This window comes from Stegodyphus dumicola, chromosome 5 (genome assembly GCF_044657685.1).
Source record: "Stegodyphus dumicola isolate Sdum_Otavi_A_Nest chromosome 5, ASM4465768v1".
Lineage (NCBI taxonomy): Eukaryota > Metazoa > Arthropoda > Arachnida > Araneae > Eresidae > Stegodyphus > Stegodyphus dumicola.
The window spans coordinates 154,938,861-154,955,732 of NC_140772.1; the positions used below are offsets into that span (position 1 = coordinate 154,938,861).

At 32.6% G+C, this 16,872-nt stretch overlaps 1 protein-coding gene across 4 annotated transcripts in view; it reads left to right on the forward strand.

The window, feature by feature from the left end:
* LOC118203544 (uncharacterized) overlaps window positions 1–12,314 on the forward strand; it is a 63,124-nt gene extending 50,810 nt beyond the window's left edge. For 3 of the 4 annotated variants that reach the window (XM_035375858.2, XM_035376041.2, XM_035375980.2), the window contains exons 4-6: window positions 3,829–3,937; window positions 5,102–5,246; window positions 5,711–12,314. In XM_035375858.2, the coding sequence (XP_035231749.1) occupies window positions 3,829–3,937; window positions 5,102–5,246; window positions 5,711–6,436 (980 nt within the window). In that variant the 3' untranslated portion in view covers window positions 6,437–12,314. The remainder of the gene's footprint in view (window positions 1–3,828; window positions 3,938–5,101; window positions 5,247–5,710) is intronic. The other variant, XM_035375916.2, reaches the window with a different exon arrangement.
* The last annotated feature ends 4,558 nt before the right edge of the window (window positions 12,315–16,872 follow it).

A 16,872-nucleotide genomic window follows, 5' to 3' on the forward strand; every position in this document is an offset into this window, starting at 1 on the left:
GAGATCCGGTGATTGCTGTAGCAAGGAAAGAATGAGAGATGCATGAAGACAAGCAATATAAATGTTTGTTGTGTGAAGCCAGGCATTATCTAGTTGAAATGTAAACCCTGGGATCCATGAAAAGAAGGACAACACTATGAGCTATAGAATCTCGTGAAAGGGCACTCGTACCTAACTCCTGATTACTGGCTTGTGTGGCAGGCAACAGTCAAGTGAAAATCCCACCACTGTCCTGGATATCTCCAGACACATCTTCATTGGTCATCAGGGCTCATCATTACATCAATTCTATTCAAATCTGTGAAACCCCAGGTCAAATGCACACAGCACCACTGCACACGTGCCAGGTGGTATGCATTGTGAAGGGCAGTCAGTGCATTATCTTCCATGGCATAAGGCTCTGTTCTCTGAGTTGCCTGTCAATGGTCATTGTAGTTACTGTGGTTTCAGTTGCACATCGGATCATTGATAAGGGTTCATCAGAAGTTGTGAGTGCAGTTCATATGATCACTATGTCCTCTCATTTTGTCATCGCTCTTGGTTAGTCAACACTTTCATAAAGCTCTACTGCCCATGGTTCACCAATTCCTAACAACATCATCAAATGGTAGCTTCACTCCAACCCAAATATTAGTGACCCTGCGATTTCATCATCCTGCCGCCTGTAGTCCGATTGCATGTCCTCCCTCAAATGGTAATATATGCTTATAATGTTTGCAGACCCATTTGCAAGGTATTCGTGCAGTCTCTGCGGGGGTCAGTGGAACCATATTCCCATCAAAATTATGCCTTAGCTTTGGAACTTTGGAATACCTTCTGTTTTTGTACACCGTCTGGATGCTCCATTGCAATGTGCTGAAGCTCCAGATAGGCAGTCACAGGCTGCCAGAAGTTAATCTTTTACAAATTCTCATTCATCAAAGATTTGGGCACACACAATTTTGTTCCATTTGGATAACTCCTTCTTGGTACAGTATATTGTAATACAATATATTGGAATGAGGATTTTGAGTCTCATGATATCCCCAGTTCAATAACATAAACTATTCGGCTGGAAAGGATTGTTGTCATTTAAATATATGTTCTCTATCCCATGAATTTTCTATCTGTTGATTTCACCAATTCATTAAAACTAGTTGATAACCTTATATTTGTGTGACTGGCATAGTGCTGTCTAGGTATTCCTAAAATTCAAAATAATTCATTTTGATTTTTTTTCCTGTGTTAATTGCTAGTGATTATTTATTTCCATTTAATGGGAAAATGAAAATGCAAGCTAGATCTTTAGTTCATACCTTTTAGGGAATTAAATTTTGAATGCATCCTTTTAATAGCATCATATCTTGCTATAGCTGTGAATGACATTTTAACAATTTTAATTTTGGTTTACATTTTTATATAACTATGGATTTCCATTACCTCATTCCAAACATTTCATATGAAGCATTTTCATTAACTGCCAAAACTACAAGGAATGTTTCTTTTCTCATGAAAATAATAACAAATATTAAATTAAGCATTTATAACATAAATTTACATTGAAAATAAAAAAAAAATTCTCGTACGTGTGGAAAAAGCGAGTGTTGCATTCACGCAATATCAGTAAAATAAGACTACGAATGTTTAGTGAGTAGAATTGTACTCGTGTGATGTTTCTTTTGAGTGGAGCGCAGGATTACTTTTTAGCTGTATAACATTTCATAAATCTACAAATCACTTTACTTGTAATTAATTTAATATTAAAATATACATTGTATTTCTTTTACAAATACAGATTATTTCATTTGAAAGATTCAAGCATGTAAAGCTTGATTACGATCATGATGTAAAGCTACATTACATACTTTGCATCTATAAATAGTCTGGCTATGGTAGTCTTTACAACAAAATCTTTTGTTATCAACGGACTTTATGATAAAATGTCTACCATCTCCATGCAATGGTTTTCGAATGCTGAATTTACTAGGTCTTCCTGTTGCTGATCTATTTCTGGCCAATTCTACGCTCTCAATAGGAGTTTGCAAAAGAAATTATAATGCATTCTCGCGTCTGAAATTTAAAAGAGACTTTATATTTCCAGTAGTCAAAAGTGGTGATATTTAGTAAGTTTAAATACGGTCTCATATAATTTATGAGTATTGTCAATTTGACTATTGTCGAATGCAAATTCTGCTTCATATTCCTGTACTGCAAACGTGATATAAATTCTTGTACAACAGGAACAGAAATGTCCTTATCAAAAGAGAATACATTTTTTGAGGTAAAGAATGATATCCTGTAATCAATAATATTCCAATAAATCTTCTCATATAGGCTTCAGATGCACTAAATTCTGGGCTGGTCCCCTCCCCCTGAGCATATGTATTTGTCTGTTCAATGAGAAGAGAGTAAATGTCTAAACCAAAAAGAAAATCGAAAATCTGTGCACTAGTTTTACCTTGTGTTTTGTATTTTATAATTTCTCTTCTATCTCTTTCTTCATGTTTTTCCTGAGACATAACTAACAGTTCCTTTTTTATCCACTTCAAGATTTCAGTCTTCTGCTTTTTAAACTTTTTAGTATGACTATAACTGCTTTCAGAAGGCTGAAACTTACTTCTTACGTGAATTTCAACTTCCCCAGCAGTATCATTTGGTAAAATATCATTATCATTATTTAAAACATTGCCATTCCTTTCTTCTTCGTCACTAACCTCTGCAGTTTCTGGGGGAACAACAGCAGTATCAGTTTCATTCTAGTCATTATTAACATTATCATCATCTGTTTCTTCATCAAAAAATCTTTGAAGGGCTTCTTCTAATATAAGATACCTCGTTCTAGACATTTTTAAACAACCAGAACATGAACCAGAACATCGAAAGGAATGAGTGAAAAAGGAGATTGACTACCCGTTTCCTGCTGATGTTGCGGATTGAAATAATCTTCATAATATTCCCTACACAAAATCATCTGCTGATATAAAATATCTTAGGTAGTTATATTTATATACGCATTTATTTTGACCGTTGCGTCAACGCAACACCAGCGGCTAATGGGTTAAGTTATGAATTGCTGATGAGTACTGATTAAGGTACAGACTTGAAAATATGCTTAATAAATTAGTGTTTATGTGTTTTTCTTTTAAAAATTTTAGTAGTTTTTACCACTAACTAATAAGTAATAAAATATGTTACAAAATTATTATAGTCACTGTTCTTTTTTAAAAAATTTGTTTGTAAAAATCAGTCAATTGGTATCTTAATAAAGTTATTAAATTCATTATCTGATTTAAATTATTGACACTGTGCACAAATTGTTCCCGCCCCCCCTTTTTTTTTTAAGAAAATATTGCTGTCTTAATTGTGAAGAAGACTTGTTGCAGTGGGTGTGCTTTTTCTCTTCATTGATTTTGCAACCTGATATGTATTTTATTCTGTCATAATAATAGACTGTTTGCCAAGTAATGTTTATTACAAAGATATGATGATCTTAAAATTTGCTGTTTAACTTACAGAATTATAAAAACATGGCAAAAAATAGCCACGTGTACATTCAGTAAGTACTGAAAATTATTACACAGTCTTCACTTCAGTTAAAGTTTCCTCTGAAACATTTTTTTTAACTGAATTTAGTTTACTTTAGTGATTTTTGTAAAATTTTCTGCAATAAACGGATGTTTTTCAAAAAATAAACTTGATAGCAAGGTAAGGTATAAGAGGTATATAAATAAATCTATGGAAGTGCAATAAGGATGTTCATTTACATTTTTTTTTAAATCTGAATTAATGTATATAAATTTTGCTGCATATATTGACATAAAGTTTGTTAATGCAAATATTCTTTCCTAGATGACAATTCTAATTTAAAAGCACAAGAAGTTTATAAAGCTGCAGTGGTAGCTGCTGCTTGTTTTATAGTTGCAGTTGTTGGCATATTTGTTGCCTGCATTGTAAGAAGGTAAGAAAAATAGTTTTTATTTATGTTTGTAAATTAATTTGTAACTTGATTACAATTGAGCATAAGTTAAATTATATTGTTACGAAATGTATAGGCGCGGTAAGATGGCTTCCCCGGCAAAGCAGTTTTAGGGTTGCCATAAAATAGCAAGGAAGGCAGAGTTGCCGCAAATTCCTTGGGAATTAGTGAAGTGTAATTTTAGTCTACCTTAATAGCATCCGCTATACAATACTGGCTATTTTTCATGAGATTGTTAATGAAAGGCAAGTTGTTCTGCTAAATTTTGTCTTGTTTCTATCATGCACAGAGACAATTAAGCCTGAATTGTGTTATTTATTATATTTATGTCTATTTCTTGCACATGCTTAAGGCTTTGTTTCTGAAACATGTTTTCTATAATTTGCTAAAATCAGTCAGGTATTTTTCACTTTTATTATTATTACCAGTATTAACATCATCAACAAAATAGATTTTACTTCTTCACACAGAGTTGTCTCAGTAAGGTTTTATTATGCTTCATCCATCAGTAATTAAAGTAGCTGCTTATATCATTTCATTCTGCTATTCTTTATGAACATGCTCTAATATATACCTACTTGAAACATACTACCTACTTTTCTTGAAGGTGGTTTATATCTTGCAACGAGTTTGGATATGAGTGCTTTAAAATGTTCATTTTCACATGTGAAAATGGTTCATTGCAAAATTAAAAGAATATATCTGCTAGTTTGTCTATTTCTTCTCTTGAACGTGAGAAGTAAAATAATTAAAATCATTCAACTTTCAGAGATTTCTTTTGAAAGAATAATTTTTGTTACGTCTTTTTGTTTTTCAGAATCAGACTGAAATACTTTCTCTAAATAATTCAATATAAATAAATAATATAAAGTATTTTTCATATAAAATAGTAATGATATCTTTTTAATAATTTTTAGTCTGTCAAATATTTGGCGAATAAAGAGATATATATTTAGAAACTTAAAATGGAATTTGGCCAGCAAAAAGGTGGGGAGCTGCTTTCACATTTTAGACTTGTTTTCTTATATTGAAAAAATTATGTTTTTTAGGAACTATGTTCTCATTTGCTTTTTATGTATGAATAAAAACTAAAGAGGAATAATTTTATTTACATGCAGTTTATTTATTAGTGATTGTAATTTTTAGGTCATTTTGCAGACGAGAACAACATATGCAACAAAGTGAATCAAATCGAAACAGCGATATTTTTTCCATTAGTGATGAAATAGCTGCTCTTAGAGCTGTTGATAAGCCACCTTCATATGAAGAAGTATTACAGATTGAAAGAACGGTAATAAAGTGTTAATAATAATAATATACTGTTTCTGTTTGAACAAAATACAGATCTTCAGGCTATATATAATATGTAATAATGCTATTGTTGAGACTGTTATTACTGTTGTTATGAGAAAATTTTTGTCTATGAATTTTTTGTTATTGTTTATTTATTTTACTTTATTAGTTTTCAGTAAAAAAAGTATTTGCTGTGAAGCTTTAAATGTGTTAATGTGAGCATTAAAATTAGAAAGAATTTTTGAATAACTGCAGTATCTCATCTGCTGAGTAGTTAATGGTGTAATGAGTCATTTTGTTTATGTTCTTTCAGAGTCTTCTTTTATCTTCTGAAATTAAACGCTAGATGTTTCTCAGTTTTAGAATCATTAGTATTTCATATAAGAATCTAGTATTGTGCTATAGTGAGCTATTATTTAATACAAATTTGATTTTTATTTAAAACATATTTTCGATTTCCAGTTTTATGGTATCCCTCCACCTGAATATTCAGCTTCCAGACATGGCAGTTCTGCAACAAATACACCCCTATCAACTCCTGCTTGTGCATTTTCCCATGCAGATGATGCAAGTAACATGCCGTACAATCCAGATTATATGCCTGTGAATGAAGCTAGCAGCAATCAACATTTCGATTCTGTATCTGTGGAGTGTATGAAAGAATCTTCCCAAGAAATTACTATGTCATCTAGAGATTCTTCCACTGTACAAAATACAGGTGCTTCAAACTTCCTTGCAGCTGCCGAAGTTTTGCCTCAGCCACCAGACATTCAGGAAGACAATGTCCAACCTATAACCACACATTCAAGAGTAGTTAGTTTGGATATGCATTCTCATTCTTCCACTCAACTTCCTTGTCATAATCAATCGTACTTGAAATCTGTTCACAGCTCTTCATCCTTGCCAGGATCTCCTCGTTTAAGTTCCATCTCATCAAGGTCAAGTGGAACAATTTTAAACCATTTGTCCACAAGGAATGGACTACTTAAACAGAACTCATCCTCATCTGTACCTAATTCACCAGTTCATCTTTTGCCAGATTTGCCATCAACAAGCCATACCGAAGTTTCCAATTCATCCACTTCTAGTGGCAGAGTGAGAGATGAAGACAGTAACTTTAAACCAGATTGTAATCATTCAGATGTTGCTTATGATAACCTGGGATTTGTTTCAGATGTAAATGTCTAGATTTCATGTATATTCAAATCAACATATGGGATTTTATTCCCATATCAAGAGTAAATGTATATTCTGTGTATCAGTAGTATTTTAAATCTGGAGTTTTATCTTACTCTAGTGCTTACATTTCAAATGTGAAAATTTGTAACTCACCTATTTGTCACAACTACCTTCTTTTCATTATTCATTTTGAAAATATATGCATATTTTGTGTGTATTAGAGAATTTAAACATAATCATTTGCTTCTGAAGATGTTGAAAGGATGTGTTAATTTATTATTATTATTATTTGTATATTTGTTTTCATTATACTGTATTAACAAAAGATAAGATTAGATGTTTTTATAGTTTTCAAAGTTTGAAGATGTGTTTTTATATATAAGGTTTACTTTCTATGGTGATGCATAGAATATGTATCAGCATGAGTTTATTTTACACCTGTTTTGAATATTATTATATATGTTCTATTTTATGAGATATTTTATCTAGAAATTATAGTAAAGCATTTTACATTCATTAAATAAAATAAACTTCTGTTACAGTAATTATGAATATTATTTTTTCAGTCACTATTTCACTGTTAGAAAAACTCTATTGCTTTTAGCTGCTAAATGTTTCTATTATTAATAGCTTTTTGTGGCATATGCTGTATTGAAATAAAATACTGATGTGCCTGAAGAATACAAATGCATTTGATTTTGAATGTATCTATTTTATGAGACTGTTAGAAATTAATATTTCTAGGAAGAGCCTTATATCATATTTTTTACCAAAATATTTATCTGTATAAGGCTCCTGTCACATTCAGCAGTATTTCAGACAACTAGAGTCAGCTAGAACTTTTCTAATATGTTTTTGTTAATTCAAAGGATTTACTCTCGCATATAACATTTTACTCAGAGATCCAAAACATCATGCATTCATTATGCAATTAATCAGAAGCAAGCCTGATGATTTTGAGAATCCTTTGTCATCAGTGCAAGTAATTACAGATTTCTACTTGGCAAGATGGTATAACATGACTATAGTGAGTTTGCAGAAAAGTTCTAGCTAACTCAGGTTTGTCAAAATTTGTTGTTGAACCTGAGAGGCCCTTAATAGTGCCTTTATTTTTATGTAAAATTTATATGGAGTATTAACATTCTAGTCATTGTGACAACTTAAAATATTAAAAAATTAAAAAAAAAATTCTTTTAAATGTTTTTATGCTAAAAAACTGTTAACTGCCATTAATTTTATGTTTGCCTTTCCTGAAGTTCTTGCATATATAATGCTTTGCTAAAGATTATTTAGTATTATTATAAGTATATTATTTAGTATATTTCTCTGTTTATCGTTGCTTGAGTGAAGTAGAATAAACCGAAATAAGAAAGAGTATGTCTTAATATTAATAGGTTATTTAGAAAAATATTTCATGCCACATAGTCCAAATGTTTGGTAATTCCTGCTAGTGCACTGGAAAACAAATTGCTGAATCTCTATTACTGCCAATTTGTAACTGTATTGTAGGATTATTATTAACAAAGATGTGGCAAAATGTTTATTTCTTGGACTACTTGTGAGTATTTTAACTGCATGAAATGCAATGGATTTTGAAGAGATGCAAACTAATGTGTTGTATTAAAATATGCTAAATTTAAATGAGAAATTGTTTCTATTAAATATTTTTGTTTAATAATCTGCTATATTTATTTTCACAAAAATTATTGACCAAAGCAATTAAGAATTTTGTTTTTAGAATGTTGCTGAAACTGTTTTTGTGTATATTAATTTGTCCTGTTAGTTCAATCTAGAAAATATAAAAGAGCTAGTGAATGGTAAAAGTATACCAGTTAGTTTTTTTTTTTTTTTTTTTTTTTTCATTTTATCAGGATGCTTCATTAAAAATATTGAATATCTCTTTTTTTGAATGAATTATTTTGTTTGAAACATTTATGATTGCTTCGTATCTGCATATTTGTGGGACTTTTGTAATTCAGTGGCGTAAAGTTTTGCTTTATAAATTTTTCCCTAGTGATCTCAGAATTCAGATTACATAAAGATCAAAACTATGTTAAGGAATTTACTTTGCTTGACTCTTTCTTCTAATTACTAATTTTGAATGAATAAATTTATTCATTATTACTTCATTTAAAAATTAGAATATTATTAGCATCAGAATTTATTATAAAGGTTGATTAATTGCTTATTAATCTATTTTCACTAATGAATTTATGAACTAAATTGACAAATATACATTAAGTTTTTAATAAATATGTGTAAGTTATTATAGAACTGTGCAGCAAAGGTAGCTATTTGTAGTATTAATGCAGTTTTGCTGTCTAATTAAAAAATTTCTTTCTTATTTTTGTCATGACTAATGCACATTTGAAAGCACAATTTACTTTTATTTCTAATGAAACTGCAGCCAGCCACCCGGGAAAAGGATGAAGGTGCAGTATTTAGAAGTGATTATGAATTTTTCCACTATTGGAAATACATTATCTCTGATTTTGATAGCATACAAGTTGTATTCATACTGAGATAGTTGTATTGTGTTACATGATAAACAAATATATGCATACTTGATCTTTAATTATTTTCTATACAGTGGATAATGTTTGGTTTAATTTTACAGTACTATTACATGTATATGTATTATTTGATATAGTAATGATATTGTATGTTGATTAAAACTAATATTTTATCCACTGTGGAAGTTGATGTCTAAAAATAATAATTAATAATTCATATATCAGAAATTTTCTGAGTATACTCTTATGACACTGTGCGAATTTTACCATTGTTTGAAATATGGATTATAATTATATGTTGGTGTTCTATAAAACAATTACAGTGCCTTCAACTTTTAGATTATTTTGCTGAAAGCTGACAGAAAACTGTCATTGTGCTTTTATTCTTTATGCTCGGTATATGATTGTTATAGCTTGGAAATTTTGTTGTTATTGTTCTTCAAGTTGTGTAATATCTTTAGCTGTAGTACATATTTAAATAGACTGTTGCAAAAAGTCATTTTTTGTGAAGTGCACTTTGTTACAATATGCATCACATTACTGAATTGTAAGAAAGTTGTATGTTACAAACTTCTTAAGCAGTAGTATGTTCATTCAAAAATAAATATTTTTATCTTTGCCTTCATATAAGTTAAATTGATAAATTATGCATATCAGTTTCTTTGTACCTCCATTCTTAATCTTCAGTGCCATTGTTAGATTATTATTTTATAAAATTTTTGTCACTTCACCTAAATTGATTCAAAATACACTCATGTCCATAAATTAAGGATAATGCAAAATCAGGCAAAGGAAGAGTTAGAAGCAAAACAAATTTGACTTATTTGTAAAGCTTATTTATTAAACAAAAGGTAAAGAGCAAAAAAAGATGCTATATGTTTGATATTATTTAAAAAATTAGCGATTTTTTCTCCCTAGAGCAAATTACAAAAAAAAAAAAAAAAAAAAAAAAACTATATACAAAAAAACAATATTACATGGATGGTATGATTGTTAATACATTCTATGTCTCCCAGACGATGCAATACAGTCCTACAACGCCTAGGCATGCTGAGTATCAAATTATCGATCTGATCATGGGGGATATTACACCACTCAAAAAGCAATGCTCTCCGAAGTTCCGGTAGACATGTAGGAGGAAGTTGACGGGCTGCAACTCGTCAGCCAAGCATGTCCCACACATGCTCTACTGGATTCAAGTCCGGTGAGAATGCTGGCCAGTCCATACGGGTGATATCCTCCGATTGAAGGCATTCTCTTACAATGTTTGCGCGGTGAGGACGGGCGTTGTCATCCATAAACACAAATTGTGCTACCATGGCGCCCCGAAACAAGTGTACATGTTGTTCCAGAATGACTTCCCGATAGATTTGCTTGTCATGGTTCCAATTTGAACATGCAGGTCAGTTCTGGAACCCAGAATAATTCCACCCCAAACGAGCACTCCTGCGCCACTGTAACAGTGTCGTTCAATGATGTTTTCTTGGTGGTAACGGGTACCTGGAGCTCTCCATATGAAAGCCCGGCAAGAATCAGACTGCAAGCTAAACCTGGACTCGTCGGAAAACATCACACAAGCCCACTGTTGCAGTGTCCACGATGCATGCTGTCTACTCCAGGCTAACTGCAAACGAAAGTGAGTTGCAGTAAGTGGAACGCATCTGACAGGTCTAAGAGCATATAGACCAATCTGCCCTAAGCGTCTGTACACGGTCTGCCTTGAAATTGTCGTACCAGTGGCTGACAAGACAGGTCTGTGGCTGTGCTCTGCTGTTTCTTTTGACAGTAACTGCCAAATACCGGTCCTCATTCGTCGTCGTAACTCAGGGGTGACCTGTGCTGTAACGTCTACTCACATTACCATCGTCTTGGAATTGTTGCCAAAGCCTGGAGATGACACTATGGGCAATTCCAAGTTCGTCTGATACTTCCAGTTGCCCACATTCCAGAAGGCCGATAATTCTAGCACGTAAAAAATCATCCAAATGCGTCCTTTGTGTCATAACTATTTGGTTATTGCACTGAAATGCTTATAAAGCGCCTGCGAACAATTTTTTTCTTTGCCTGTATTCCTTATATATCACTCTCTTGCACTCTCGTCATTGTGAAGTATCATCAGTGTCATCTGGTTACTTCCTGAAATTTGCATATGATTCTTGAAGATGTGTGTAGTGATTTTACAGGTGATATATTTATTTTAGAATTCGATTTCCGCGTGACTCCGAATTATCCTTAATTTATGGACATGAGTGTATTTATTTGTGTTGATGACATGCTACAGTTTCCTTTTAGATTAGGAAATGATAATTTTTTTAATCATCATATGGTTTAAAATCAGTCATTTAAAAAATGCGATAGCCTTAGCTGTAAATTACATTAAAAAACAAAAAAGTTGTAATTTATAATTGCACTCAGGTATATATTTCAAGTGTTTGAAAAATAACAATGTAAACAAGCAATTAAGCTTCATCAGTCATGTGATGAACTGATTTTGATTTTTCAAAAATGTATGATTTCATTGGAACATTTTATAAACCTGTAATTCATCAGAGCATATCCAAAATAATATGTAATTTTTATACATCAGTGTATTTTTAGATTATATGTAATCTGTATCCACTTTTATGGTGATAATCAGTATAAACATCAATAGTTATATTAGTCATTTTACTCAAAAGTTACTCTGTATTTTGCTTGAAATAGAGTTATCAGTCAGTGTAATGTTAAATGTATACTTTGTTGTACTTCATTATTAGTTATAAAATGACTTTAATTACAATTACACTAAGTTTAGCAATAGACTTTGTATACAAATTTAAACACTAGATTTTGTATACAGATTTCAAATCTGTATTCAAATCTGTATTTAGAAATTTAGATTTAATACAATGCTGTTGTATTAAATCTAAATTTTACAGATTGTTAGGGACCAAATCATTTATCTGGCACAGTTTCTAAATAATTTTTTGTCTTATTCAAAAGTGCAGTTAACAAGTAAATATAAAATTCCATGTATATTTTATAATCTATTTTTATAATTTTTCTTATGCTATTTTTTTTTTAAATTTAAATGCATTTGCATGATTTAAAATATGTTAAAAATGTTTTCCCCTCCTTTTTGTGCCCCCCCTTTTTTTTAGAAGGGAGTTTTCCATTTTGTAACTTTCTGTTTCCTCTCCTTAAAATAATTTAGCTCAGGTTATTCAGTCAAATTTATTAACATATGCTAGTCTGGAAAAATGCTGTAAACATTTTTTATGAATCACCGCTTTTAAACCTTTTAAGTTATTGTAATGTTTTATAAGCTTATAAATATTGTAATGTTTTATAAAAGTCTTATTTTAAAGCAATAAAAAGCCATTGCATTAAAAAAAGTGTTAAACATTTCATTTGTTTGATGCTAAAGATACACAAGCATTAAAGTATTTGTCATAATATTAGTATCATTTGTTGACAGGTCTTAATTTAGCTCAGGTAATAAGTCATAAAAAAGTATTTAATTATATATTATATTTATATTTAATTATATATTAATATTTATATAATAATAATATTATAAATTAATATTTCTCTTCCGAGCAATTTTATTCTTTTTACATTATTATTTTTTAATGGTTTCTTCCAATGCCAAAGTATGCTATGTATATTTATTCATTTAATGTAAAAGTGTTGTGTTACATTGAGCAAGTTTTATATTGATTTAGAATTGAGATAGTATCAATATTGATTCTATTAAGAGTTTGCTGCCTGTGTTGTTAAAAGGTTTTATGAAGTGAATAATATTTCTAACTCCATAGCAGGAGAATCATCATAAGTTGAATCATAAAGTATATGTGATTAATATGATATAAATCTTTATTAAATACAGTTTTTTATGTGACTGCTAATAATCATACAAATTATTAAGTGAATGCTTCAACTAGGCAATAAAAGCCTGTTCATTTACTCTTAAAGGAATTAAGTTGACCTTCATTTTTATGGCATTTTGAAGATCTTTTAGAGTCGCAGAAAATAATTACAAGAAGGAAAATTAAATGAATATAATAATGATTTTTAGGACAGAAAAACTGATATTTTTTTCCACTATCATTAAGCCATTTCACGATACACTAAATGTATCGAATGGAAAAGGCAAGTTATATGCATGTTTATGTATCTAATATCTATTTCTGTATGCTGTTATACATACGTAATAATTTCTAAGAGAAGGAGAAAATACTTATAAGCATTTCCGGTAGAACAATATTTTATTTCTTACCAAATACTTTGCTTTAGATAAACATTCTTAATCCATTATTGATAAATTGGCACAGCAAGCACGCCTTCTGTCAAAGATGTTGCAGCAAAAGCAATCTGGCTAGCCAGAGAAGCAGATATTGAATGCAACTTATCTTCCATGAAAATTTAGTGCAGAATAATTTAGTTTTAGTTTACCTTTAATCCCTGTTGGTTATTAAAAATTTCACTTTCCATGTCTGAAATTATTAACTCTCTGAATGTTAAAGTATCTGGATTTTTGCGTTTTGTAAGAATCTAGGCCAGCATTTGATTTTGAAATGATGTAATTTAGGGAGGTTTATTACTCGTATAAGCAGTTATTGTTAGGGTGGTTAGAGGAAATACTCAAGTTAAAATGAAGAATAAGGAATTATTGCAAATTAAAATTAGTAATTTTATTTACATATTTTTTATCTTGCATATATAACTTCAGTCTGAAGTGTGTTTATTTATTTATTTATTTATTTGACTGCATGGAGACGGAACTTTATTTTTAATAATATGAACCATTACATCCTTTCTCTCAGTGTATGGTTTTTACACATATTTTGTTCACATTTATTTTTATTTTCTGATGTTATTGGGTATTGGAACATAGATATTAATTTTTATATATTCCAATGCATAAATTTAGTACAAATGAATCTTCCTTGTACTGTTCAGTGGCTGCAAATGTTACTATTTACAAATTGGTTAGTTATTTTAGTACCAAGCGGCAATGTACAGATGTTTAAATTTAAATTACCTCCCTATTTCATTTTGAGCCGAGAAGTATTATACAAAGCTAGCTGGCTTTCTTTATTTGTCTGATTTTAGTATTTATTTTATCATTCCCAACATATAGATGATACTTTAATTTCTTGACATAATTTTCTTATGTAACCTTTGTAAAACATTTGTTTTCTTTCTGATTTTTGAAAGCTTTATGTAAAGCTTAGTGTTCAACGTTTTGCTTCAAACATTACAAAATCTCACTCTTAACTCCAGTGTTTAGCAGCAGTGCTCATGCTGTGAAGTTATAGAATGGTTCATTTGAAAATCATTACATGTTTTCAAAAGAAGGAAAAGGAAGAGTTTCGGCCGTCCAACAACAAATGGAAGAAAGAGTTTCTGCCATCCAACAACGCAGTCCAACATATTGAACGACAAATTGAAGACAAGAGTTCCTGCTGTCGTCGCCAAAGAAGTTGATACGCTGAAGAAATGCATAGCGGAAGGAAGCAATTCCGATGGTTTAAAATTTTTACCGGTGCCTGCTTGTCCGTCTCTGAAGCTATCCACGCATGATGGGAAGACCTCCTGGCAAGTATATAAGATACAACTTTCTGTAGTTGCGGATGCGAATGAATGGGATTCCCAAGCTAAGGCCTGTCATCTCGCCGCTTCTGTGAGAGCAGACGCAGCGGATATCCTGCAGACGCTTCCCGAAAACCAAAGACTTGACTTTGAAGCTCTATCCGGCGCATTGGAGCTGCGCTTTGGCGAAAAGTGTTTGAAAGACTACAGCAGGCTTCAACTAAAATCCCGTCAACAGAAGCCCACGGAAACACTTCAGGAGCTTTCCACGGATGTTGAAGGATTATCTCATCTCGCCTTTTCGGAGTGCCCGACAGAAACAAGAGAAATCCTGCCCCTGCAATACTTTATCGACGGTATCCGGAATCCTGAAATACAGAAAGCTCTACGAATGGCGGATGTTAAAGGTTTAAAAAGCGCTCTAGTGTATGCCATGAAATTCGAGGCAGCCCAGCAAGCAATTCGTAGAGACCGCCACCCATTCAGAGCTGTTCATGTCCAGGAGCCAAGAGATCAAGTCACTGTTCGTCTAGACGATATAACCAAACAACTCAGTGCCTTGAGACGAAATATCAGTGACAGGAAACCGACCTTAAAATGTTTCAACTGTGAAGCTGAAGGACACATACGATGGAACTGCAGAACACCCCATGGCACGGATGTTACGACCGCTCCTAGCAAGTAGCAGGAAAACTAGTTAGCGGCTATCTCACGGGGCAGAGTTTGTCAGATAATGAAAAGCCCCAGTTTTTAAGCGCTTCAGACTTCTGCAGTGAGAGGCGGCAGTAATGGACTTTTCATAATAACACATATTAATGGAGTTCCCTGCAATATGACAATAGGTACAGGAGCTAACGTTACCATCATGCGAAAAGATTTGGCTCAACAACTGGGAAGCGAACTTAACCTGGACGCCGCCCTGCGTTACCCTCAAGACTGTTCGGTGAGAAGATCGAAATCGACTTAAAAGTAAACGTTAACAATCACGTTTGGAAGTACCGCTTACCATAACACAGCATATGTGGCAGATATTATAGATCCTTGCATACTCGGATTGGACTTTCTAAGGAAATACAATTTTTCTTTGAACTTTAAAAATAACGAATTGCATTCTGCCTCTAAGAAGATAGCGTTATTTGGAATTAATGATGAAGGAGTTAAATCTGTCCATAAAATCATAGCACAAGAATTTATCACAATACCGGCAAGAACAAAAATTTTACTTCCTAGATCCGTAGCCGAAGACAGAAATTTCCGCTACGGCATCGTAGAATATTCCAAGAACTGTAATAGCCCGAAAGGAGTACTAGTAGCCTCAGCTCTCGTCGACCTGTCGAGGATCGTTATCCCGGTGGGAGTTGTCAATGTAACTGAGAAGGCGCGAGAGTTATTAAAAAAGGTGAAGTGGTTGCAGCATGTGCTGCAGTAACCAGCGTTGAAAAAAAAGAATAACATCCCAGAATCCGTGTCTTCAGAGAGCATTACATAGAAGTTATTGCAGCACAATCAAATGATGAAGAGAGAAATACTACCGATCGTGTCATTAAAGATCTTCAAGATGTCTTCTGACGTGGGTCGAACCCGTTTAACACAACATAGAATCGATGCCGGCTATCATCCCCCGATCAAGCAACACCCAAGACGTCCACAGCTGAAGGTGAACAAGAAGTAAGAACACTTTTAAAGGATTTGGAAGAAGGCGATGTCATCGAGCCTTCAGCAAGTTCATGGGCATCTCCCATCCTCCTCGTCAGAAAGAAAGACGGCTCAACAAGATTTTGTGTTGACTGTCGCCGGTTGAATGAGGTTACGAAGAAAGACAGTTACCCTCTTCCTAGAATTCAAAACATTCTGGATACTTTTTCTGAAAACAAGTGGTTCTCAACACTTGATGAAAATCAAGTGTTGGGTTGGTGGGTATAAAATAAGAGTGGGTCTTGGCAGGTATAAATACATCCTGATGATCGAGAAAAGACGGCATTTACTACGGGACAAGGACTTTCACAGCTGAAGGTGATGCCGTTTGGACTCTGCAATGCGCCGGCTACGTTCGAACGCCTAATGGAGACTGTTTTGAAAGGTCTTTCCTACGAGACCTGTCTGATATACCTGGATGATATCATCGTCGGAAAGACTTTTAAAGAACGTCTAGAAAATCTTAGAAAGGTGCTTCAGAAACTGAAAGAAGACAGTTTAAAGTTGAGTCCCGCTAAATGCAAATTATTCAGACAGGAAGTTACCTCGGACACGTCATCTCTGCAGAAGGTGTGTGCACGGATCCTGAAAAGGTGTCAGCCGTTAAATCCTGGAAACGTCCCGAAAATGTTCATCAGCTGATAAGCTTCCTAGGGCTTTGCA